The sequence below is a fragment of the Podarcis bocagei genome (assembly GCF_964188305.1).
Source record: "Podarcis bocagei genome assembly, chromosome: 2".
In the NCBI taxonomy this organism is placed as follows: Eukaryota; Metazoa; Chordata; class Lepidosauria; order Squamata; family Lacertidae; genus Podarcis; species Podarcis bocagei.
The window spans coordinates 87,529,420-87,554,904 of NC_138126.1; the positions used below are offsets into that span (position 1 = coordinate 87,529,420).

The 25,485-nt window shown below is 40.3% G+C and overlaps 1 protein-coding gene across 2 annotated transcripts in view; it reads right to left on the minus strand.

The window, feature by feature from the left end:
- Window positions 1–14,268: 14,268 nt before the first annotated feature.
- The window catches only part of GABRG2 (gamma-aminobutyric acid type A receptor subunit gamma2), a 65,041-nt gene continuing 53,824 nt past the window's right edge, over window positions 14,269–25,485 (minus strand). The window contains exons 7-10 of one of the 2 annotated variants that reach the window (XM_081183810.1): window positions 20,521–20,673; window positions 19,311–19,516; window positions 17,558–17,581; window positions 14,269–16,108 (exon numbers count right to left, since the gene is read on the minus strand). In XM_081183810.1, the coding sequence (XP_081039936.1) occupies window positions 15,833–16,108; window positions 17,558–17,581; window positions 19,311–19,516; window positions 20,521–20,673 (659 nt within the window). In that variant the 3' untranslated portion in view covers window positions 14,269–15,832. The remainder of the gene's footprint in view (window positions 16,109–17,557; window positions 17,582–19,310; window positions 19,517–20,520; window positions 20,674–25,485) is intronic. The other variant, XM_081183811.1, reaches the window with a different exon arrangement.

Sequence of the window (25,485 nt, forward strand, 5' to 3'; positions counted from 1 at the left end):
GAGAAGGCCCTCTGCCTGTTTCCCTGCAACCTCACTTCTCACAAAGAGGGAACTACCAGAAGGCACACGGCACTGGATGTCAGTGTCCGGGCTGAATGATGGATGTGGAGACACTCCTTCAGGTATACTGGGCCAAGGCCATTTAGGGCTTTAAAAGACAGCACCAACACTTTGAATTGTGCTCGGAAACATACTGGGAGCTAATGTAGGTCTTTCAGGATCAGTGTTATATGGTCTCAGCGGCCACTCCCCATCACCAGTCTAGCTGCCGCATTCTGGATTAGTTGCATTTTCTTTTTTTTTTTATAAAAAATTTTTTTATTGCGTTTCTTTCCATAGGTTGACAGATTAGTTTACATAGCAACATGCAAGAAACATTTTTTTTATATATATAAAGAAGAGTAAAAAAAGAAAAACAGAAGTTAGATATCAACAATTCACTTTCTTTTGGACCTCCTCACATCCTCTCAACATTGCATTCATTATTCTAGCCAATTCAGCAATTTGTTATCTTGTTTCACATCTTATTGTACCTTTGAGTTTATTATGTTGCCAATTTCAGAAGTTTGTAATTTGGTTTCAGAACTTTTAATAAACATAATATTTTGTTTCTAATTTATCTCGTTTTTTCGTCATTATTTACTTTATCATTTACTTAAATAAATTGCAGAAGCATAACGTTTCTTAATCGTGCACAATCTTAACATTCAAACAACTTATAGTATTTTTGCAAATAGTCCTTAAATTTTTTCCAGTCCTCCTCCATTGTTTCTTCGCTCAGATCTCGGATTCTGCCAGTCATTTCTGCCAACTCCATGTAATCCATCAGCTGCGTCTGCCAGTCCTCCAGCGTGGGTAAATCTGGTGTTTTCCAGAACTTTGCAATAAGGATCCTTGCTGCTGTGGTTGCATACATAAACAAGGTTCTATCCTTCTTTAACACCTTCCGGTCCACCATGCCCAGGAGAAAGGCCTCTGGTTTCTTAGAAAAGGTATATTTAAATACCTTTTTCAATTCATTATGTATCATTTCCCAGAAGGCCTTTACTTTCGGGCAGGTCCACCAGAGGTGAAAGAATGTCCCTTCTGCCTCCTTACATTTCCAACACTTATTATCAGAAAGATGATATATTTTAGCCAACTTGACTGGGGTCATGTACCACCGGTATACCATTTTCATAATGTTCTCTTTCAAGGCACTACATGCCGTGAATTTCATACCGGTGTTCCATAACCTTTCCCAGTCCTCAGACATAATGTTGTGTCCTACATCCTGTGCCCATTTTATCATAGCAGATTTAACTGTCTCATCCTGTGTGTTCCATTTAAGCAGCAAGTCATACATCCTCGAAAGTACCTTAGTCTTTGGTTCTAGTAACTCCGTCTCCAGTTTCGATTTCTCCATCTGGAAACCCACTTTTTTATCCATTTTAAATACCTCTTGAATTTGAGCATAATGTAACCAATCTCGCACCTTACTTTTTAGTTTGTCCTGGCTTTGGAGCTTCCAATTGTCTCCAACTCTTTCAATTAATTCCCAATATTTTGGCCAATAGGCCTCCATATTGGGCCTTTTTTTTGAAATCTTGGCTTCCACTGGTGATAACCACCTCGGGGTCTTACTTTCTAATAAGTCCTTGTACTTCATCCAGACGGCAAAAATTGATTTTCTGACAATATGGTTTTTAAACAATTTGTGAACCTTCGCCTTGTCATACCACAAGTATGCATGCCAACCATACACATTGTCAAACCCTTCCAGATCTAGGACATCAGTGTTTTCCAACAGAAACCAATCCTTCAGCCAGCAGAAGCCTGCAGCTTCGTAGTACAACCTTAAATCCGGCAGGGCAAACCCCCCTCTTTCTTTTGAATCAGTTAGTATTTTGAATTTTATTCGGGGCTTTTTGCCCTGCCAGACAAACTTAGAGATATCCTTCTGCCATTTTCCAAAACATTCCATTCTGTCCACGACCTGAAGGGTTTGAAATAAGAATAACATTTTTGGCAAAACACACATCTTTATAGCTGCGATTCGGCCTGACAAGGTAAGTTTCAATCTTGACCAAATATCCAAGTCTTTTTTAATTTCCAACCAACATTTTTCATAATTATCTTTGAATAGGTTTAAATTTTTGGTGGACAAGGATACCCCCAGGTATTTCACTTTTTTAACCACACTTAGCTCTGTCTCTTTCTGGAACCCCTCTATCTCTGTAGGTGTCAGATTTTTAACCAAAACCTTAGTTTTTTGTTTGTTTAGCTTGAATCCCGCCACCCGACCAAACTCCGAGATAAGTTCAAGAGCTCTTTTTGTACTAGATTCTGGCTCCTGTACTGTCAAGACTAAATCATCTGCAAAAGCTTTCAGTTTGTATTGTTTCGCTCCGACCACTATACCCTGCACCAACTGGTCCTCTCTGATCATATTCAGCAATACCTCCAGAACAGAAATAAATAACAAAGGGGATAGAGGGCACCCCTGTCGTGTCCCTTTTTCAATTTGAAGTTCCTCCGATACCACATTGTTCACTATCAGTTTGGCTTTTTGCTCTGAATAGATTGCTTCCAAACCATTCTCAAACCCCCGTCCCACTCCCATCCCTTTCAAGTTTTTCTTCATAAACATCCAAGAGATGTTATCAAATGCTTTCTCCGCATCAATAAAAATTAAAGCTGCCCTTGTGTTTCTGATTCGCAACAACTCCAATATATCAATAATGTTCCTAGTGTTGTCAGACATGTGTCTACCAGGGAGAAAGCCTGCTTGGTCCTTGTGAATTACTTCATTTAGTACATTTTTAAGTCTATTTGCCAAAATGTCTGCAAATATTTTGTAATCCACATTCAGGAGTGAGATGGGACGGTAGTTCTTAAGCTGGGTCTTTTCCCTTTCTGATTTGGGTATCAAAGTGATGAATGCTTCTTTCCACGTTTCCGGTGCCCTCCTCCCCTCCATGATCTGGTTACAAACCTCCAACAACGGTTGTATCAAAAAGTCCTTCAAAGTCTTATAATATTTGGAGGTAAGTCCATCCGGGCCTGGAGATTTGCCAAGTTGCATATTTTGGATGGCACCTTCAATTTCCTGTTGAGTTATTTTACTGTTGAGAATTGATCTTTTATCTTGACTTATTTTAGATAGTCCATTTGTCCTCAAAAATTGGTCTATTTCCGATTCTTTCTGAGGCCCCTGTGCGTAAAGCTCTTTGAAGTATCTGTGGAAGCACTTTCTTATTTCTTCTGGTTTCTGAACTATTTTTCCTTGAATCTCCAAATTTGTAACCGTATTTAACTTTTGTCTTTTTTTCAACTGCCACGCTAACAACTTTCCACATTTGTTTGCTGATTCAAACGATCTCTGCTTCATTTGTTTAATTTTCCATTCAATCTCTTGATTGATCAATTTCGAGTACTGTGCTTGATGAAATTTGATCTCTCTTAGCACCTCTTTTGACTTTGGTTTGGTTCTCAGATTTTTCTCTCCTTCACTTATTTTCTCTAGAATTTTTTCTTTTTTTCCATTCCAGAATTTTCTCTTTATTGTATTCTGTTGTATCAGAAACCCTCTCATTACAGCTTTACTTGCGTCCCAGATTGTTCTTTTCTCCACCGTAGTGTTCAAGTTTATTTCAAAGTAGTCCTTTAGCGTTTTTTGGGCCTTCTTAACAATCTCTTGATCTCTTAATAAGGTGTCATTCATTCTCCATCTAAAGGATCCAGTTGGGGTAAGTCTCAATTCCATTTTCAAGGCATTATGGTCGGAGCAGGTTTTTGGGCAGATTTCCACTTTTCTTGTTTTCGGTGCCAGCCCTCTAGATATCCAAATTTGGTCAATTCGTGTCCATGACAAATGGGCCTCAGAAAAGAAGGTTCCTTCCTTACCCAAGGGGTTCCTTGTCCTCCAGATGTCAATCAAGTCCATATTGTCTGTCATTTCAAAAAATGTTTTAGGAAGTCTGCCGTCTGTTGTTAAATTTTGATTTTGGGATTTATCCATATTTGTTGAAACCACCCCATTCATATCTCCCATCACGATAATATTAGAATAGTCCAGAAAATCCAGCATTGTCTCATGCAGCTTCTTGTAGAATTCTGATTTTCCATCATTTGGCGCATAAATTCCTAATATCAAAATCTTCTCCCCTTGTGTTTGAATTTCAATTGCAAGAATTCTTCCATGGTCATCCTTGAATAAAAATTTTGGTGACAGGTTCTCCTTTGCATATATTACAACGCCTCTTTTTTTGACTTTGTCTGATGAGATAAATTCTTGGCCTAGTCTTTTGTTAATTAATACTTTCCTGTGGAGCCTAGTCACATGTGTTTCTTGAAGGCATATTACGTCCAGTTGTTCTTTTTTTAGGATATGAAATATCCTTCTTCTTTTTTCCGGAGAATTCCCGCCATTTATATTCCAACTAAGTAGCTGCAGAGACATCCTGTTCTGATTTAAATGTTCTTAAGATGAGGTGCCTTCCTTTTGCTCAGGTCCCGAGGGTACAGGTGTTAGCCCGCCACCAGGCGGTATTGTTGGTAAAGATGGAAGCCAATCTGTTCCTTTTTGAAGATCTTCTCCGTGGTCGTGAAGGAACTTTTGGTTGTCTTCAGGTGTTCTAATTTTAACCTTCCTTTCTTTGTAAGTAAAAGATAGTCCTTGTGGAAACTCCCACCTATAGGGAATTGCGTTTTGTCTCAGCAATTTTGCTAATTCTGTGTAGGTGGCTCTGAGGTCCAACAGCTGTCTCAGAATATCTCTGTAAATTTCCACCCTTTTGTCTTGTATTTCAATTGCTTTTTTGAAGTGAAGGCCTAGGATCTTGTCTCTCTCTTCCTTTGATCTTAGAATTATCAAACAGTCCCTGGATCTGTCTTTCCTTACCAATCTTCCCAGTTGTATGCCGAGACAATCTTGAAGTCTGTGTCTTCTGTTATACCCCAGAACTTTGAAAATTCTTGTGTCAAATATCCAATCAGATCTCCTTGCTCAAGTTCTGGGATGCCTCTCAATTTGATGTTACTCTCACGGTTTTTCAGCTCCACCATTGACAGATAGATTTGTTGTTCACCCACCTGTTTATGCAGAGGCTTGACTTCTCCTTTTATTTCTTCAACTTCTTTTTGTAAAGCTCCCACTTTCTGAATTGCTTCTCCAGCTAATTCCCGGTTTTCCGCTGTTGCTCCTTGCAATTTCTCTATTGCTTGGGTGTGCTGGGAGACTTGTTCAGTCAATTTTTGAATCGAGGAGGTCGCTTTATCTATTTTCACAGACTGGTCGTCCACTTTCTGGTTTAAACTTGATAGTTGCTCCAATATTTGTTTTAATAATGTATCTGACCCACCTGCTGCCATATCTTCTTCAGTGGACTTCTCGGTTATTTCCCCTTCCCTCTGGGACACCAGTACAGCTGGAACCGACGATCGGCGTCCTTGGGTCAGTGTTGTTTGTACAAATTGTGTTGGTTTTCTTTCTTTTTCTTTTTCCTTAGCCTCTTTAGATTCCTTAGCTTTAGATGCTCTTGTTCTCCCTGCACCACTCATTACACATCTGTCAGTGTTCAAGGTCAGATTGTCTGTTGTTCCATGGGAAAGACAAATTCAGAAGTAAACAACCAGTGAAGTGGAATTCAAAACAAAAGTCAGTTCCCAGGATTTTATAATCCGAAAGCCCTGCAGGGGGAGTGCCACCAAGTTTCAAAGACAAAGAAGGAAGTAATCCGCCATTAAAGTTCCTTATTTCAAATCAGTAAATCCAATAGTCCAACAGTCCCTTCAGAAACTCAAAGTTTCCCAAAGCACCTTTTATAGTTCAACAAAGTTTCACAAGTGGTGCTTGCAACAGTATCCCATCCAATCTTTTCTGCTCAAATGTAACAGTTAAGCTCCAGCAAAGTTTTTATAACTGTTTCCGCAGTTTGACACAGTCTCCCTCTCTGGCAGCCCGACGATCTGGCTCCTTAAAAATACAGCCCGAAGAAAAAAGGAAACAGGAGGAGAATCCCTATTTACTACTTCTTTTAGTCAATGTCCATTTCCACCTTCAGTTTAAAGGAACAAGCAGGTCTAAAAGCACGAAAAGTTAAAGCTTCCCACAGTCCCGTTTCAAGCGCTTTCCGCTTTTTAAAGCTTTGCTTTGATCTTGTCAGCAATGTCGGAAGACTGACTTCCCTTTTCTCGTCTCCCGCTTTCAGCCGAATTTACAAAATTCTTTGCCAAATTTTAAACCCCTTTACTCACGGGTATGTTACTTGCAGTTTGGTGTTGATTTTAGGAAGAAGGATCAGTGCTCATCTGTAACAGCCGCGCGGCTTCGCTTCCGCGGAAAGAGCGATGAACTCACAGCACCGCTACCCCTCCTTCACTCCGGGTCTCCTTACGGGGTCCCTTCTGTGTTTTCAGGGCAGCTTCTGGTGCCCGCCGATTAGTTGCATTTTCTGGGTCACCTTCAAAGGTAGCCCCACGTAGAGCGCATTGCAGTAATCCAATCGGGAGATAACTAGAGCATGTATCACTCTGAGGGCAGGTGGGGTCTCAGCCTGCATACCAGATGGAGCTGGTAGACAGCTGCCCTGGACACAGAATTGACCTGCGCCTCCATGGACAGCTGTGAGTCCAAAATGACTCCCAGGCTGCACACCTGGTCCTTCAGGGGCACAGTTGCCCCATTCAGGACCACGGAGTATAAACTAGGGATGTGTGTTGGATTTGGATGCATCCTGAAGTAAAACAAGGTTCTTCAGAGGGAATTTGGACATGTCTGAGGCAAAGCAGGATCTGTGTACCCATGACTTTTGAAGTGTTCTGCTGCTCCTTGGCAATCCAGACATTTCAAAAAATGCTGCAGTCAAGTGTCTAAAAAAGTAAGTAATGTAAGTAATAAAAAAAAGTAAGTCAAGTGTCTTAAAAGTAAGTAATGTCTCTAAGATCACTTTTATAAGGAATAATGCCAGTTGGGGATGCTAAAGAAGGCAGAGTGGGAGAGGGCAGGGGGAGGGCAGAGGAAGAGCTCCATTATAGCCTTATAGGGAATGGTTTCAACTGGAAAGCAAAGCCCTTTTAGTTCTTCCTCCCCAAATAATTTTAAAGCTGTCTAGCCCATCAGCTCTGGACTTTTTGCCTATAATTTGGCAGGTTTCTTACCCAGGGGCCCCCATCTAATGTCTGCAGTCTTAAGGCCAATTGTCCACAAAACACTGCAGGAGATTAAGTGATTCATTTTCTTATCCATCTTAAAATTCTAATAGCTACTCTTGTGCGCAAAACTACAGCAGCTATCCTTCTGGAATTTGACATGATTCATGTCCTAAGAAGGAGAGATGCCTGCAAATTTCATTCAGTCATGCCCCCAAATAAAATAAAGCCATGGACTTTTACTTTAAAATAACAAAGCCTACATTTTAAATGTCACCAGCAAAAAACCCCTGTAATTTGGCAGGGTTCATCAATGTATTTTTCCTATACATTTCGTTCACATCTGTCAAAAGGTGGGGGGAATTGTTGACATTTTTTTATTATTTCCAATAGTGAATGGAGGGATGAAATAGAGTAGGATGGTCTGAAGTTGAAATGGGCTGCACCACAGACTGAGACAGCCTTTTTCCAAAGCCCAAATCCTGATCCAAACTAAACCTTGTTTGCGTGCACCTCTAATACAAACTTGGTAAAAAAGTGGGGGAAAGTACCACTTTGCTGAGCAATGTATGATTGTGTGCCCATTAATAAGATTCATTTTATATCCTGAGGGTTTTGTCACAAATCCACATTTTAAGCAAACCCTCATTACCTTAGGCTGAGTGGAAGGCCAGTTTAGCAAAGGTTTTGTTACTTTACATTGCTTTCTATTACCTGTCAGATGACTGAACTTCTACCATTTAACGATATGCTAACAAACTAAATTCCCTAGAGAGTCTTGGAAGCACAGTCTGTTCTAATGAATGCCTACCAAAGAACCCCTGCCGCCTCCTAAGAGACTTTGTGGTGTGAACAGCCTACTTAAATGAGAGAAGATGACAAAATGTTGTTGACAGTGGGTTTCCTACATTGGAAGACAAATATTACCTTAGAGGCCACTTCCAGCTCATGATTCTAATCCTATTTCAAGATGAGTTTACTGCATGCTGACCTGGGCATCATGTGTGCTTTATTAACGAAACAACAAATATTGTAGAAAGTTGTCTTCAACAGAGTCAGAACATGTCTCCATCTAGCTCTCTATTGTTACTGACACTGGTGCTCTGGGGTTTAGGATAGGGAGTCCCTCCCAGCCCCATAACAAGAAATCAGTTTAGGATTTTTGGCATATAAACACGTGCTGTTCCTTTGTAGAAAGAAACACATTCTCACAAGACTAAGCTAGAGGGGCACATCTGAAGCCATGTTATGGCATTTGCAAACCTAGGAGGAAGAGCAGATTTCACATCTATCTGTGCCAGACATTGTAGCATCTGAGCCTAGTATGGCTTTATAGCTGTACATGCTCCTACAAAGGTATAGAAACCTGCAACTCTGAAAGCCCACTTGTTCCTTTAAGTTTCTCCACAATATTTTCTTTCCCCCTCAGAACGGGAACAAGAAAAAGTTTCTGAATTCTAGTCAGGGTAGTGATTTTCAAAAGAGCTGGTTTTGCTAGCAGACAATGGGCAGATATGAAAAAGGACAGATAAGGATATAGATAACAAGCTGAACAATGGGCTTCCCTGAGTGAGAGGGGAAAGGAAAAGAATGGGAAAATGGCACAATGAAAATTCCATTGCCATAGAAAAGGTTGTTCCAGTAACAAATTAGGCTACATGTGGTAGGTAGTTGAGCCTTAGGGCCAGTACATACTGTCAGATGCAATAGGAATTTCTGTTGTCATAATCCAGCCTCAACTTAGGGTAAATAGCTGAGAATATTTCTGTTTCATTTCAGTTTTACGTGTGTCTAATCATAAGTCTGTTCTGGCCCATTTTCTGAAGATTTTTGTTTTATTTTTTAAAACACACACACAAAGCAAATTCATTTAAATGATATGCATTTTTTTTCGTTTAAAATGCACATTTTGTATCTTTTTCTATCAATTCCCCCCTAAAACACAATTTTGTATGCATTCTGCACTCATTTTCCCTGTACAATATGCACACTTGCATTCACTTTTTAACCAAAACTGCACTGCAGTTTCAACAGTCCCATTGTTAACTGTGTTCTAATCCACACTTGGAAAATTAGTCTGGACCACTTTGTAATGTGGACTAAATGAAATTCTCCATCAAAGCATAGGGTCATAGAATTCAAGAGTTGGAAGAGATCATGAGGGTCATCACTGTGCAATGCAGGAATCTTTTGCCCAATGTGGGTCTCAAACCCATGGCTTTGAGGTTAAAAGTCCCTTGCTCTACCAACTGAGCTATGTATGACAATGAAAATCGAGAAGCCCCCATACAATCTAGCAACAAACATAGATGTATTGTCATGCTGCCCATTTGCCCTGCGCCACACATTTATTCGAACCTCTGCATGTAGCCTACATCTATATAGGTGGAACTCATATTAGCACTCTCTATGCAGTCTCTTGAAATAATGGAGGGTGGAGGGACTAGAACATGCAGTACCCTCTGTACAGAAGGTCAGATCAGTGTGCAAAGACCATACGCAAGGCCAGAAAGTCCATGTTCTCCTAGATAGTTCATCCTCCCTAGATTATTTTCTGCACAGAGTTAGAGAGCAGGCTGTGTGCAACAGCAGGAACAAAAGAACAGCAGGAGCTCTGCAAAAGTGTGTGATCATAACCATACCTTGTACTTTGTCTACAGATTAAAATAACAAATAACCTACTTTCAGCCCAAGTGGAGCTGTACTAGAGGGAAGAAATTGAATCTGGAGTGGTAGGGAGCATGCTTTGCATGTAGGAAGACCCATATTCAGTCATATTATGAAGGGCCAGTGGGTGTGCTGGGAAGTCTTAGAAACAGCTGCCTACAAGTTTTGATAGAATGAGCTATAGGAATAATTGATCTGACACATAATAGATCATACTTGTCAGCAGGAAAAGCACATTAAAGTTCCAGATTTGAGCACTGGAGTTTCTAAAAACAGGGGATGTCGCAGAGGAAAGACATCTGAAATCCAGGTGAACCACTGGAAAAGTGGAATATTTAATGTTGGGTGCCTCTACAGATTATGTTCAATTCTGCTGGGTGTCTTGAAGGAACTCAGTCTAGGTTCAGCCTTCTGTCATATTAATAACATCCACTGGAATCTCCTCTGAGTGGCAGTTTCTGGTGGGCTAGGTACATTCAAAAGGCTCTGGAACTCAAGATGCCAAAAAAGTATCTGTCTCCAAACGCTGTGGACTCTGTTCTTCCATAATCCATGCTTTTGACTGTTCTACACGCACACATTACTTCTCTTTCACTTACTTGCCCTTCTTTGACCTTGCCTTGGATTTTCTGAAACTTGCAGCATTTTCTGATTATACAACTACGTTTTCCAGATCTCCCTGATAGTTCTTAGTTCCTTGATGGTTCCCTGTTCCAAATTTTGCTGTTGTAGAGAACATGTAAGTGTTGCAACTTGTTGACATCACAGACATGGTAACACCTTGAGATGATCTTTCTCTCTTTCTAAATGTGAAGATTGTTGTTGTGTTACATCCCATTCAACAAATTGGTGTGAACCCATTTGTGGCTAATCATAGTTCTAACACATAGATTTTGTTAAATAAGAAAATGGTTGTGGCTGTTAAGTTAGTCTAAGGGTCTTGCAGATTTTAGAAATTCATTGGAAGGGGACTGGCTTTTCCCCTTCATATAATTGTATATGTAGGCTGCCATCAATATATTACATAAATGCAACAGGAGGGGACTCAATGGTGAATGTGTGTTGGCCAGCAATGAGATGTTTCACAGTCAGATTCTTTCTAGGAGGGAGTTATCAAAGAAAGTACTGCACCATACTCATAAATGCACCTGGATTATGTAGTTAAAGGGAAATGTTGTTAGGAAGGCAAGTGTTGCAGATTCCTTTTTAAATGGACTGAAGTGTGCTGGTATGGCTAGTTCCAAACATTTCCTTCCCTCCAATGGAGAAGCTGAACTGTCATGGTGGAAATTCACCTTTCCAAGTTTCCCATTGGTTTTCTGCCCATCAAACTTCTGATCTTCAGTGAGCTCTCCCTCTTGATATGCCTGCACCAATGTGAGTTGGCCATTAAACTTCTGTGCATTGCACAGAAGACTCTGAGGGAGCATTCTCTGGTACCTTGAGGAAATAGCAAAATCTGTTGGGTTCTGGTGTTGCCTTTCACAAACTGCGAATACAGTCTAGGATATGACATTGCCATTTCCTGTGCACATTGCAGGGGAAGATTTGGTAATTTCCCTTAGGGAAGCTGTCCAGCATTAATGATCTTGTTAAGAATCACTGTTAGGTTTCCAAGAAGCACTGTTGCTTTGGGGGGGGAAAAAGTCTGAAAATCATTCTTCTGAGGCAGGGAGAGCACAAAAGATTCAACGAAACATAAGAGAGAGAGGAATGACAATGCATTTGTATGCCATATATGACATTAGAGCACTAGCTAAGGTGTCCATTTATCTTTAGTGGCTATGAAACCATCAACCATATGTAAATAGTGGCATGTGATGGAGATAATGTAAAACCACATACTGAAGTCACTTCACACTCATTCCCTTTAGAACTTGGTTGGGTTCTTCCATATTTCCTTTACAGACACTACCTGTTATGACAAGCACTCTGTTTTCACTATGACCCTCCACTGGGCAATGGCGTTTGCAGGACATTTAGTTTCACAAACACTCCTGCACCTAAAGAGCTCTGCTGTGAATTAAATGGCAATTTGTGCATGCATAAGTTTTGGTATGCGCTGAACAAAAGTGGATATACATAACTTAATGGGGGAGTTGCCTAACTAAAAAAATATAGCTTTTTACAAGTACTTTGAATTCAGAAACACCATTGCTCGCTCTTTCACACACACTAAAACACTTTTAATGAAGTCAGGAACTAAAAACTACTGTGAGGTTGAGTGCAGCCATTTTATTGGAAAAAAAAAACTATGGGTATGTGCATTTCTTTCTTTAAAACACATTAGACAAGGAGCAATTGATGATCAGGAGTTAGTTATAGCTTTCTATACATGTTTATTTCCAAAACTATACAGACATTGGAAAATTGTCCTTAGGTCTCTGTATTGGTTATTGTTAATTCTGCAGTGATTATATATATATATATATATATATATATATATATATATATATATATATATATTTGCTTTCGTAGATTTTCACGGGTACAGGAATGTAGGTTTTGGTGTCTTCGGGTGTCTTCCCGTGTAAGAGTTGGGGTGTCTAGGCGACGTTTCGACGAGGTCTCACTCGTCATCTTCAGGCTGGTGCTTTCGGCTTCTTGTTACTAGAACAGAGCAGGATCTCAGTGTTTGAGTTCCTATAAATACTGTTGAGGGGGTGTGGTGTATAGCCTCCAACGTTCTGGGCAGATAGGAAGTTCCTAGGTTAATGTGCCTTTTCTTCTTTTGTTCATTAATTACTTGAGGGATATCTTGAGTGATTACTTGAGTGATATTCTGAGTACCACTTAGGAGGGTCATTAGGTGTGGATTAGTTGCTAAAGCTTTCGTGTCTTGACCTCTTGACCTTGTGAAGAGTTTTTCTGAGAAGATGGCTGTACTGCACTTAGTTGTGCTCTGGCTTGGCTTCGTGTATAGGGGCGAGCTGTGGTTTTGTGCCCTGTGCCAGCCAGATCTGTGTAGGGATTGCAGGGGGGTGCAGCATCCGGAGGTGCCACTATGGTTTGGCTACTGGATGGTGTCTGTAATTTATCTGTGGAGAGGGTCTGGGTTTGGGTCTGGTGTGGTTGATTGGAGATGGCGTTCTGTGTGCCTCTGGTTCTGGTGTCGGTTTTTGTGGGGAGGGCTAATTTCCAGATGTCTGGCAGGCGGGACGTGTCGTCACGCTTGTTCATGTTGTGAGGGTGTTTCTCTATCTCGATGGCTTCCATGATTATTCTCTTGTGGTGATGTTCCATGTTAAAGAGCAATTTGGAATCTGCAAAATTAATTTCGTGTCCTGTTTCTTTCATGTGTTGGTAAAGAGAGGAAGTTTTTTCTTCTTTTTTGACGGCATTCTTGTGTTCTGCGATACGTGCATTTATTCGTCTGTTTGTTTGTCCAATGTACGTGGCTGGGCAGACTTTGCAGGGTATTTCATAGACCCCTTGGTTTTCTAACTGGATTTTATCTTTTGGGTTTCTGAGGATATTGGCTATTTTTTGGTTGGTGCAAAAGGCTGTTTTGATATTGTGTTTATGGAGGATTTTGCTAATTTTATCTGTAGTGCCCTTGATATAAGGAAGGAGGGCCATGCCATTGTTTTCTTCTGTGTCTTGGTTTTTGGGGGGTGTTTCTTTTTGGATTAGCTTCGTAACCCTGTTTTGCTGGTATCCGTTGGCGATTAACACATTTGAGAGATTCTGTAACTCAGTTGTCAAGTGGTCTTTGTCAGCCAGGCGTTTGGTTCTGGAGATGAGAGTCTTGGCTACGGAGTTTATTTGTTGGCACAAAACCACAGCTCGCCCCTATACACGAAGCCAAGCCAGAGCACAACTAAGTGCAGTACAGCCATCTTCTCAGAAAAACTCTTCAAGCTCAGGAGATCAAGACACAAAAGCTTTAGCAACTAATCCACACCTAATGACCCTCCTAAGTGGTACTCAGAATATCACTCAAGTAATCACTCAAGATATCCCTCAAGTAATTAATGAACAAAAGAAGAAAAGGCACATTAACCTGGGAACTTCCTCTCTGCCCAGAACGTTGGAGGCTATACACCACACCCCCTCAACAGTATTTATAGGAACTCAAACACTGAGACCCTGCTCTGTTCTAGTAACAAGAAGCCGAAAGCACCAGCCTGAAGATGACGAGTGAGACCTCGTCGAAGCGTCGCCTAGACACCCCAACTCTTACACGGGAAGACACCCGAAGACACCAAAACCTGCATTCCTGTACCCGTGAAAATCTACGAAAGCATATATATATATATATATATATATATATATATATATATATATATATATAAAATTCCTCATTCCCAGTTGCAAACCTATTTGATATGAACTGGTGTTTTCAGTTTGTGACAATAAAAAAAAGTTGGTTATATTTACATGTGCTTAATGTTGCATAATTGACCATTGTACAGGTGTTTTAAAACCATTAGCTACTGCTAAATGAATTTCAAGATTGACCCAAGTGGGTTTGGTTGCTATTTGAATACACATGTGCTACACAGATACGGTTTATTAAAGACACCCTCTCTCACACTCCCACCATCACCACTTTTGTGTTTTTGCTGTTCATTTACCTCTAAATCATGTTTTAGCTGTGGATATACTCTATATCATCATCAACCAACTGGGGTAGAGGAATACCACTGACTCCACACAAATGCATGGTCAACAGTGGGAATATATACTGGCAAAAATGAAAATGTCCCAACATCTGCTTGGAAAACAAATGTTTGCTGCATTTGTGAAAAAGCAAATATAGCAAGAGCTATATTTGGCTCTGGTTTCTTCAGATGGATCATGCATCTCAGCAAAATATTCTAGGTGCAAATGATCGGCATTCAGAGTAGGGAATGATCAGTTGACTGCAAACAAATGCTTCAGAATACCGCAGCCAATCTTGTAGTACATAATAATTGTAGTTTCAGTTGCTATGGAGAAATGAGGAATAAAACAGCAGCAAACACCTGGAGCTAATCTATAGACTAAGGTATAATTTATATTGGTCTTACTGATGTGCTCTGTCTATGGATCATGTTCTGTTCAACGTCTTAAGGCTTGTCTAACTTCTTACAGAAAGTGCTGTCTGTTCAAATCTTCCATGCATGAGGGAGAAGGCATTTCTGCCAGGAAAGAAAAGGATGATTTTAATCCATGTTTTTTTCTGCTATAACAGCAAAGCCAGGGATATGAAATAAAATACAATATTGTATATGGTATCTTGGCGCCATTTATTTCCCCCCCCCCCAAAAAAAAAATTCTCCATGCACTAGACCCAAGTACTACAAGGTAGTGAAATATTTACAACATTTGTACATGTGCTTTTAGGGAGGTCACCCAAAAGTTCTATTTTTATTTGGATGTAAAGAAAAGCTATTTTCCCCTAGACTAGTTACATCGATCTGAAGTGAGAGATGACTCTTCCAAAAGGAAAAGCCCACAGAGGACAAAGATATCACATATTTATAGTGAATGCTCACAAACTGAATGGTATTTTTACCTTTGAACTGCTGCCACTGCATAATGCCCAAAATGTAATGGTCTGTGGGTCCTCTCCCTACGGTGCCTCTCAGATTCATTGGTATCGTATGTAATACTTGTTTCTTTTTTTTGCTTATCGAATTTCTTAAAACGTTGACTGATAGCATTCAAACTACAACAATTTCATGGTAGCCTTAGACAATATATATGATATGATATTTACTGGGCTATGGCACTAAAGAATTCAGACCACTTTAGAAGTTCAGAGTTCCATGATGTGCAATGGATTCCTAAGTGACGCAGGGCTGATCCACCTCCTGCACATGTCAGGGAATGCTCTGTGTGCATAAAGGAGCGTGCGTAGAGTATTCCCAGGCACTGAAGAGAATGGGATGCTTCTACTTGCAGGAAAGCCCACGAGTATGTTAAAAATTCCCCTCAAGTGCACTACAGCCATTGGAACGGGGCGTCAGCTTGGATTTATACAGGTTACCCATCTCTCTAATAAATTCCAGGAGTAAGGCTCTTCTCACCCAATTTCTTTTCTACTTGTTTAAAGGTAAAGGTAGGACACCCAGTAGACCAGATTAAACAAACAGAATGCAGTTGGGAAAAATATACGGGCGTATGAGTCCATTTTGGCAATGCGGATGTGTATCCTTCCATGCCGCCAGGCTCCCGTTCGGCAATCCTCAAAGCAGCAGAAGAAACTTGCGCAGTCCTTGCCATCGAGACATTCATATCCATATTCTTCGTCCCGTTCTTGGAGGTGTGTGGCATTGTTCATTTGGATAGTAGCTGACCTGGGGCGGATATCGATTGTAGGTGCCTAGGACAAACGAGCAGCAAGAAAGGGCAGAGAGGAGAATGAGTGATTTGCTCGTTGCTACAGTGTTCTGTTTCAACTAACATTTGATCCATCAAAATCGGTTGCTCTACATAATGTCAGAATGAGGGAGCCATGATGCTTAGATATGTTACAATGATGAACCTTTAATCTGGAACTTTCTCAAAGCAGCAATTCAACACTTAGTCTTTAAATTCCCATTTTACTTAACAGCATCAGTTTGGTAGGGTTTAATTCCAAATAGGAATGCAGAATAAAAAGTGCTGAGATTTGTTTAAGTGACTGCTTCATATAAGAAGGCAATCACAATTCTCCCTCCCCCACCCCATATCACTATTAAGTTGGGGGGGGTGAGAGGTAATTTAAATGCAGAATTCTTGAAAAAGAATGCTTTATGTTCCTGCATGGCTAGGTAACTTAATTTGGTTAAGGGGAAGAGGATGCCACATAAGAATTATTTGAATATAGGTTAGGTGGGGCTCTATAATGATCTCTGCTATGAAGCACTCCTGACAACATGCAGCTCTTGATTAACAATGGTCCATTGACTAAAAGCCTCATAATGTCAACACAGTATACAGCAGCTGTACATGTAGAATCACTTGAATCATGTTTTACTGACAATCTCTTTTGATCCTTTGGTGAACATACTGCACAACAAACAGCAGCTGGCACACAAATGATCAAAAAGAGTGAATTGTTAAAATTAAGGCTGGAGTCAGAAAAATTGTTTGAAACAAAGTAAAATTATAATTTTAATAAAGCTCTGATTTTGGCTCCCACCTGCTTTTTTTTTGGGGGGGGGGGTGGAATCACCCAGAAGAACTAAGTATCTGCATTTCAGAATGAGGGATATTTGAAGTTGTTATACAGCTACCTATATTTGCCATTTTGGATAGCAAATGATCTGAAGAGCTGGGGAGAGCATCGAATGTAAGCAATTTATACCCTTTCAAAACTCTGAGAGTATGTGTAAGAACAATATTGGCACCATTCCAATAGCATCTGATTGTTCATTGCAGATCTTTGAGAGATTTGAAGCTTGCATATCTTTAAATGAGATCATTAAGAGTCAGAACTGAGTTCTAAAAGGGTTTTTTGTGGATTCTTGGTGTAGCTAGTGGATTGGATCCCATGAATAACTAAAAAAGAGAGCAGCACAAATGCTTTGGTTTTACTACTAGGCTCTCTTCATGCATGCGATCCAAACATGTTAAAATCCATTGAACTTATCATAAGTTCAAAACAGTAGTGAATTAGTGTTTGGGCTGCTGAATCAACTTCATGTTAATATCTACATATTAGCCATTCTACTTCACTGCAAGGTTGCTTCAAGTAGAATGCATAAATATCTAACAAGCCTTTACTGAAGCTATAGTTGTTCAATTCAGCAGTCACATGCAGTGGATTTCTATACCAAAAATATTATACCTTGAATGAAAACATCCGAAGAAGCTTTGGTTTTGTAGACAGAAAAAGAAAGAATCAGAGGTTTTTAAATTAAAGAAAGGTAGAGAGGGGGGAAAGGAGACAAAAAGTAGCATAAATTAAAGTTACTTTTCTAAACTATAGCAAGTCAAAAGAAATAGAAATAGAAAAAGGATTTAAGATAGAATTTTCTATAAGAACTTTAAAAGCGATTAACATGTAAAGAAGGATCTGAGTTAACAAAACTTGGCAATCCAATTTAAAATAGATTGACAGTTCAGGGTTCTGTGGTTTGTTCTGAGTTATTTCCATGGATAGGCAAACATACTGTGAGTAAGACAGTCAAATACTTTTCTTTTCTGCTCCTCTAACTAAGGGGAAAGACCCACTAGTCTTGAGTAGATAATGTTCTTCCTCAAGGTCTATAGGCATTAGTTTCTACCCTTTTGCCTTCCTTGTTCACAATATGGTGAACAAGGATTGCAGATTGTAGAAGTATCTCTTGGTTCTTAAACTATTTGTTTAAGAGATTTATATATTGCCTTTTTATCAATGATTTCAATGCAGATTACACAAATTAAGACAACAGCATTAAAAGGGAGGAGGGACAGCATTGTGCTAATAGAACACCCTATAAAATAAATAACTTATAATAGTAAGTGGTAGAAAAGAGAGAAGGGAGAAAATACAGGCAGTGAAAAGAAAAGAGATGGGAATAAAGTGGCAGGGGGAAGAGATACAAGAAGAAATCATTCATATTTTGAAATTCAGATTAGTAATGTCCATACTCTCGACCTTCCTTCTGTCCTTAATACAATGCTTCTAGGACTCAGCAGGTTTATAGGATCAGCGAGGAGACTTCTATGGGTACAGGTAGATCATCTTGAGGTAACTTCCCTGCTGCCATCTTTCAATATTAGCAAGGAGTCCAAGGACACCCATAAAGGCAGTGGGTCACATTCCTCAGATGCCCCACGTTACAGGCCTGCCTTCTAACCTCCACCACCCATATATCTGTAGACACAATTCCAAAAGGCTACTCCTATCAGAAACTGTGGTGTGCCTTCGTGGGAACTGGAACAATTCAAACACACATCTATAGTCTTGATTTGCCTTGTTATTTTCAATCAACCAGAACTGTTCTCTGTGCCTGGGCTACAAAGCAGTTTGACCACAGCCTCAGAGTTCACAAGCCATCACCAAATGAGCTAGTTGATGAAAATACATGCTCCAAAAGAGAGGGACCATAATTCCAGGCAGATTAATTTTAAATGTTACATGTAGCCCAATCCTGTGCTGGAATTCAATGCAGCTTGCTCCCACAAAGTGTACCTAGGATTTAGTTTGTTCCCGTGGTTACAGCAATTAAACACAATAGAAGATATGCATATGAACAGAAAATGGACCAAATAAAAGTGGTCAATTTTCCTGTCACTAACAGTTAAGTTTCCTTTAACTGTGAGATTTGATGTATAGCTATTTGTCAGATTTTGTCACTCAGTCTTGATACTCTTCTGGAATCTGGTACTCTGGTATTCTGGTACTCTTCTGGAATCTGGCTATCAAAGCCAACCCCGGTATAAAAAAGGATCATGTGAACCTGATCAGCCATTTCCTTGCTTTCCCTTCCCTGGTCATCAAGCAAACCTTCTATGGTTTCCACTTCTAATACAGCTACAGGACAACAAAATGCTCATTTCTGGGAAACATAATTAAAATGTAGGTTATCAGTTGGTGTAGTAATAAATATACATACAGGGTTTTTCTTCTTTTTGTCTTTATCCTTGCTTGGCTTTCTGTTACTGACAAAATAGTGAAGAGTCCCATACTCCACCAGGGCAGAAAAAACAAAAATAAAGCAAACTGATACAAAAAGATCCATTGCTGTCACATAAGAGACCTTGGGGAGGGATTTGCGAGCGATCGTGCTGAGGGTGGTCATTGTCAGGACAGTTGTGATACCTAGGAAGGGAACAGAAAATACAGTACTACTTCAGGGTTCTCCCTTGTGTAGAGGAGCTGTGCGGCATATGCTGGCATGAGCAGAAGGCCCTTTCACACTGCTGCTGAATGCACAACACCACAATCCTCTCCCATATGCTTCAACACATGAGGCATTCCTTGTACTGCTTAACTCCACATTAACATTCAGCTCCCTCATTGTGAGTCCCTATGGAATGCTCCTGGTTTCTGTGGGATTAGAACAATCAGCTTGCCTCGATATGGTCAGAAATGTGCTTATATAAACCAATAAACTGTGAGGTTCCCCTGAGAAATGCAAGCAAAGGTCTCAGTGCTTCAGGATGAGGTGAGCAATGCATCATAATAATACCCTTGGGTTGCATGCTGCCTCTCTCCTCGGGCATCTTCAAAGTGTTTACAGATATTGATTAACTGAGCTTACAAATAGGCCTCTTTCACTTAAGATCTATGTAGGACCACTAGTCCATGTAAACATCTCACTCGAGTGTGCTTCAAGGGATAAGGAGTGTCACAATATTGTAAAAGGCAATGTTTATCACACTGGGCAGCATTTGCGCATAGCAGTGATTGAACTAAAAGTGCTGGATTTTTCCATTTCAGTTGCACAGAAGGATGTAGTTACATCAGCTTCAACTGTTCCATTACTCCTGCTAAGTATCAAATGTTGGCTGTGTTTTCATGACACGGAGCTACCGTATCCATAGACAAAGCAGAGGGCCCAGTTTCATGAATTGGAAAAACTAGGCCTAGAAACACTCTGGGATTCTCTAAAGGTCATTTTAATTCTACTGAAACACCATGGAAATAATTTTGTTCACTACAATAACATGAAATAAAGCAGGCATTCCAGTCACACAGTGGGATGCCCAGTTTATGTATGAATTGGCCCCAGATCCTGACAGTTTGGATCCATGTGCACAGGGAATGGTCATAATTCAGTATAGGAACACAAACAATCAGAAAAAAGAGAAGCCATGACCTACCCAAAGATGTTCTGGCTGGGACGGCATCCTTATTAATCCAGAAAGAGACCCACGATAGCACTACAATGAGTGTGCAAGGGATGTAAGTCTGAATGGTGAAGTAGCCCATCCTTCTGCTTAGATCAAAGTAGACTGCCATGACCACATAATCTCCTGTAAAATATATGTTATGCAAGGTGATAGGGCTTAGGGTGTAATAGTCATTCCTCAGTCATGATTTTTCTGTAATTTTCACTGGATGGTATTCAATTAAGATTTATTCAGAGTAAACATATCGAAATTGATGAACCTAATTAATCATGTTCATTAAATCCAATGGAGTATAGCCTGGTTTAATGTCACCCATTGTATTCAGTGAGGGTTATTCCCAATTAAATCTGCAAAGATGTTCAACCTTAATCTGCCATCTAAAGGTCAGTAAATAAGGCACTAGACTGTTCCTCTGCTCACCCCAGGAAAGGCCCTACTGTTGAACACCACAGAAAAGATTCACAACTCATGCTTTCTTCAAGGCAAAGAATTGAACAGGTGTCTCTTTAAAACTAAAGGTAGTGCTTTATTGACTGGAAGGAATGCAGTGAAACTTCTTTGAGGTTACTGTGCTGTGCTTGGTACAATACAACACAGCACAATAAAGCAACATGCTTGCCTCATGTCAGAACACACAGCAAATGTTAATTCATTAGAATTATTTTAATAATAAACTTCCCGGCTTTGAGCACTGACATTTGGCGTGCCTATTGTTCGACTCTAGAAGCAACCCAGATAATTGCATACCACCATAAGCAATCATAGTCCAAATTTACTACAACAAAATATTTGCATTTAACTTTGTTCAGTGCATGTCACTGCTTGATTTTTGTTTACCTAAAAATGTTCTGCCGTTGCTTTCCACCACTGGGCTTTTCCCAAAGGACTCTGAGGAAGTCTACTAAACTTATATTTAAGCCAACATTTAGAGGATTACACAGTTAATTCATGGATATATGAGTGAAAGGGAGAGAGACTGAGTAGGGGGTTGCCCAAAGGTTGATTGGGATCTACTAATAGCTCTCTGGGTGGTCTGAAGTAGATTGACGGGAATTTCTGACTCTAAGTGGATGAAATGTTTAAATGAAGAAAATAGAGATAGGTAGGGAATAGATATAAAGAAAGGCACAAAGAAATGCAGGATGGGGAGAGTAACCAGGACTAAACAAAAATATGTGGGAGCCATGTAAACTCAAATTATTTTTTGGTACTCAGAAAGTTCAGAACCCAGGGATTCATTCTAAGTCTGTGTATCTTTCTTCTCCCCCCTCCCCAACCTGGCTGGCATTGGTGGATCTTAAGGCTCTAGTAAAACATGAAGTAGATCCCACAAGCCTGAAATCTGCCAACCCCCAAGATAGAGCATAGTGCAATACAGAGAATGTGAGTCACACTTAAGGTTAATTCAATTAACTCACATTATTTTTTCTTGTGTATTTCAATGGGACTTAGTTACCACTTTATATGGTGATATTGAGACCTATTTCAGAATGCTATCTCTAAATGTCTATCCTCAGCCCTTTGGCCACCTCATGTGGTATTAGTTCCAGGTTGTAACCGCTTTCAGTACTTGTGCTAAAGTGGCTCTATGGATATATATATATATATATATATATATATATATATATATATATATATATGCATAATAAATGGCTCCCAAAGCTTCCCTCAGAAACACTGCACTCTGAAATTAACAACACAAGCTCCCATGGGAAATTGAGTTTTCCTGCTCCGTGAATTAGTCACACTGAGCCTTAGGCTTATATGCCCCCTTTCTCTCTTCTCTTCTCTTGCATACCAGAGGTGATTGGAAGCTCTCCTTTTAACTTCCATCTTTTATATCAGAAGTAGCTGCTTGTGGACTCGATATGTCCCCAAGGTTTTTAAAGCCCCCCCAAGACCCCCCATAATTTGGCAGTGCTGGCATACTTCTTAACAAACTGCTGTGCATTCTTCACTTCAGACTTCTTTGCTTTTTAGTGTTAAAGGTCCCTCCCCCAGACTGATTTTGTATGTGTGTGGGGATGTGTGTGTGCTTTCTTATACTCATATACATTACGGCACAGGTATATGACATCCAAAGATGTGTCATTAGCACATGCAGACTGTGTAAAAAATCTGGGATATTCTGCAGAACCAAAGATGGGAGAGTCACAGGACATTGTGGTCCCAGTGCCATCCATGAAGTGGCTATAGCTATGGTGTTATTGAACAAACTCAAGCGGACAACAATCTGGATTAAAAATGGCCACAACCTTATTGATTCCAATTGTAGGTGGATTTTTGCTCAGGCATTGGGTGAATATCCATTCTAGCCTCCTGCCAGAGGCTGAAGCTTTTAACAGTGTTGTGCCAAGGATTATGGGCTCCCCAAAATAGCAGTCTATGGACGTGGCCATCCTCAGGCTGCCACTGGAAGCTCTATGGCCCATGTACCCCACATTTGGCTTCTGGACAGGGATTTGCATCAAGACTCCTCTAATGGGGTACACTGAATACGCCACTGGATAAGGTCTGGGCGATGCACCACTTCACCCAAAAGCTTGATGACTAGGATTCCACCCAATGCCTTAACCACCAAAAGTTGTGACATTTTGCTTTGGAGAAGGCAAAACCTCCAGATAGGCCAATCTCTCTGCAGGCAAATTCCTTCCTGGCTCCAGATATGGCAACCATTAGCAACCAGAGCAAGGTCAGATGGTACAAGGAGGCAAAAACATGGTTAAACAAGAAACCTAGGAAACAAATATGGTTAAACCACAAACCTGAGAAGCAAGTTATAGTGAATATACATGATAAAACAAATGACCTAGAATGTAACAAAAAGGGTAAAAGGGTAAAATTACAGGAGCATGGGAGGGTTTGCTCTTCTGATGATTGTGCTGAAGGAGTCAGTGTCACTGGTGGACCAGAGCAGGAGAAACCAACTCACAAGGCTCTGCCCACTAGTGGGATGATCCTGACTGGCTCATTTAAATACAGAATTTTGGCAGGCAGTCCTGCCCTGCAGTTCAGCCAGCTGAGGAAATTCCCAATGGCTGGTTGAGATTGTGTGTGACAGCTGCCAGGGACAGTGGCCAATCCATGAGGGGCTGCAACAGTTGGCCCCCCGGGAGAAGGCGGAAGTGGCCATTCTCTCCCAGTGATTCCTTGAAGGGCCCTGAGAGAGAAACAGTCCCAGGAGCTCCTACCAGAAGCTCCCACTATCTAAAGGGGGCTTTGTGGTGGAAGGCTGAGTGTAGTACAGATGTAGCCCTGAGAGGCTGCTGCACAGCAATGCCCATATATCTGCAACCCTGGAAGAAAAATACACATCAAAAATTTCTGGGCATCAAACCACCACCTCCACTGTTAAAAGAAAATAACCAATTAGAGTTAACCAATGAATTTTGCTTCTAATAGCAAGACTAGCATCTTCAATGTTAATTTAGCTAATGTGTACAAACATGAATAAAAATCTGGAATCAAGCTATTTAGATGGGCTCTGTTCAAAGGCAACAGGAGTTTGCGCAGCACAAACTGCTTTTCATGGGTTAGGAGTTTCCCTTGTTTGCTTCAGGAATAAATGGTGCCAGGACAACAGATGGATGGGGAAAGGAATGAAGAGAAATCTGTGATGCATGACCTAAATTGGTTCAAAGTTTCCCGTGTGGTTTATCAACTGTTCCTTAAGGACTGATCAAATGTTTAACAGCTGGAGTAAACATGGGTCACTGTTTAGATGATAACTAGTAGACACAATGTTATTGGCACAGTTGACAATGGCCACATGGCATGTAGAAACCCAGATATACACCAGCTGTCCTAACAAACCATGCTCTTTACAGGGAGGAAAAGGGAATGATTTAGAGTGGACATTCTGCTTAAATTCAGGATTGGCTGAATTAAATGTGTTGTGGCAAAATATTCTTATTTAGGGGTGTGTGGGATTAGTATCCTTTCCTCTTTCATTACTGTATCTTGCAGTATCTGCTAAGAATTTGAGCAAGTCTATATTTCAAATCATGCATCTTCAGTATTTGAATCTGCTGTGGTGCTTTATATAAACACTCAATAATAGTAAGGCACCCAATGCCTCTGAAATTGTACAACTGGCAAGTGATGGCACATCTTGTCAGCTGTATAAGTAAGAAATCTGCCCACAATTAGCACAGGCCCCATGTATAGCATCATGAATTAGCTCTATCTACTCTGTCCTTTCCAAACATTCATTTCCATGCCACAATTAGAGTTTCACTACATAATGAAATCAAGCACAATTGCATCTTTAACAACGCTTGCTCCAGAGTTCATTTATGTCAGATTCTCTTTGGGATCAAGCTACCTGCTAGGAACCCAGAAATCCCAACTATATTTTATGACTAATTCTGTATGTGTATCGTGCTAGTGAATGAGTCAGAGATGATCAAACATGTTCAATTCATGAGTGGGAAGTGAATGTATGTCCCAATCTTGGTTCATCCTATGGTCACAGAATCACAAATCAAATTGCTGTGGAATCCAATGGGGGCAGTGCAATGCTTTGTACATAAGACTTGGTGGGCAGGGGTTATTCCAGAGAATCACTCTGATATGAAATGACATTTCATTTTTTTAAATTAGTGTGACTTTTACTACTTAAGTGCAATTAAGCATTTGGCATTTCACCATTGTTTGTAGCTCCATCCTATTGAAATTAAGGAGCAATGTATGTCTGTGCATTTTATTCCAAAAGTAAATGCTATCTGTTCTGACATTATGCTGGTACCATTCTTTAGCAAGTTATAACTCACCTCTAGTTACCCTTTAGACGTAAGCTGACAGCTAGAGACCTACAGTTAAAATGCAACCTTACATCTATTACCAAAGGGTACAATACAGTCAGCAGCTCTTTACATGCTCACAAGGTCTAGGACATCTCAGCATATCTTCTAAATCCACTTCAATGAGTGAATT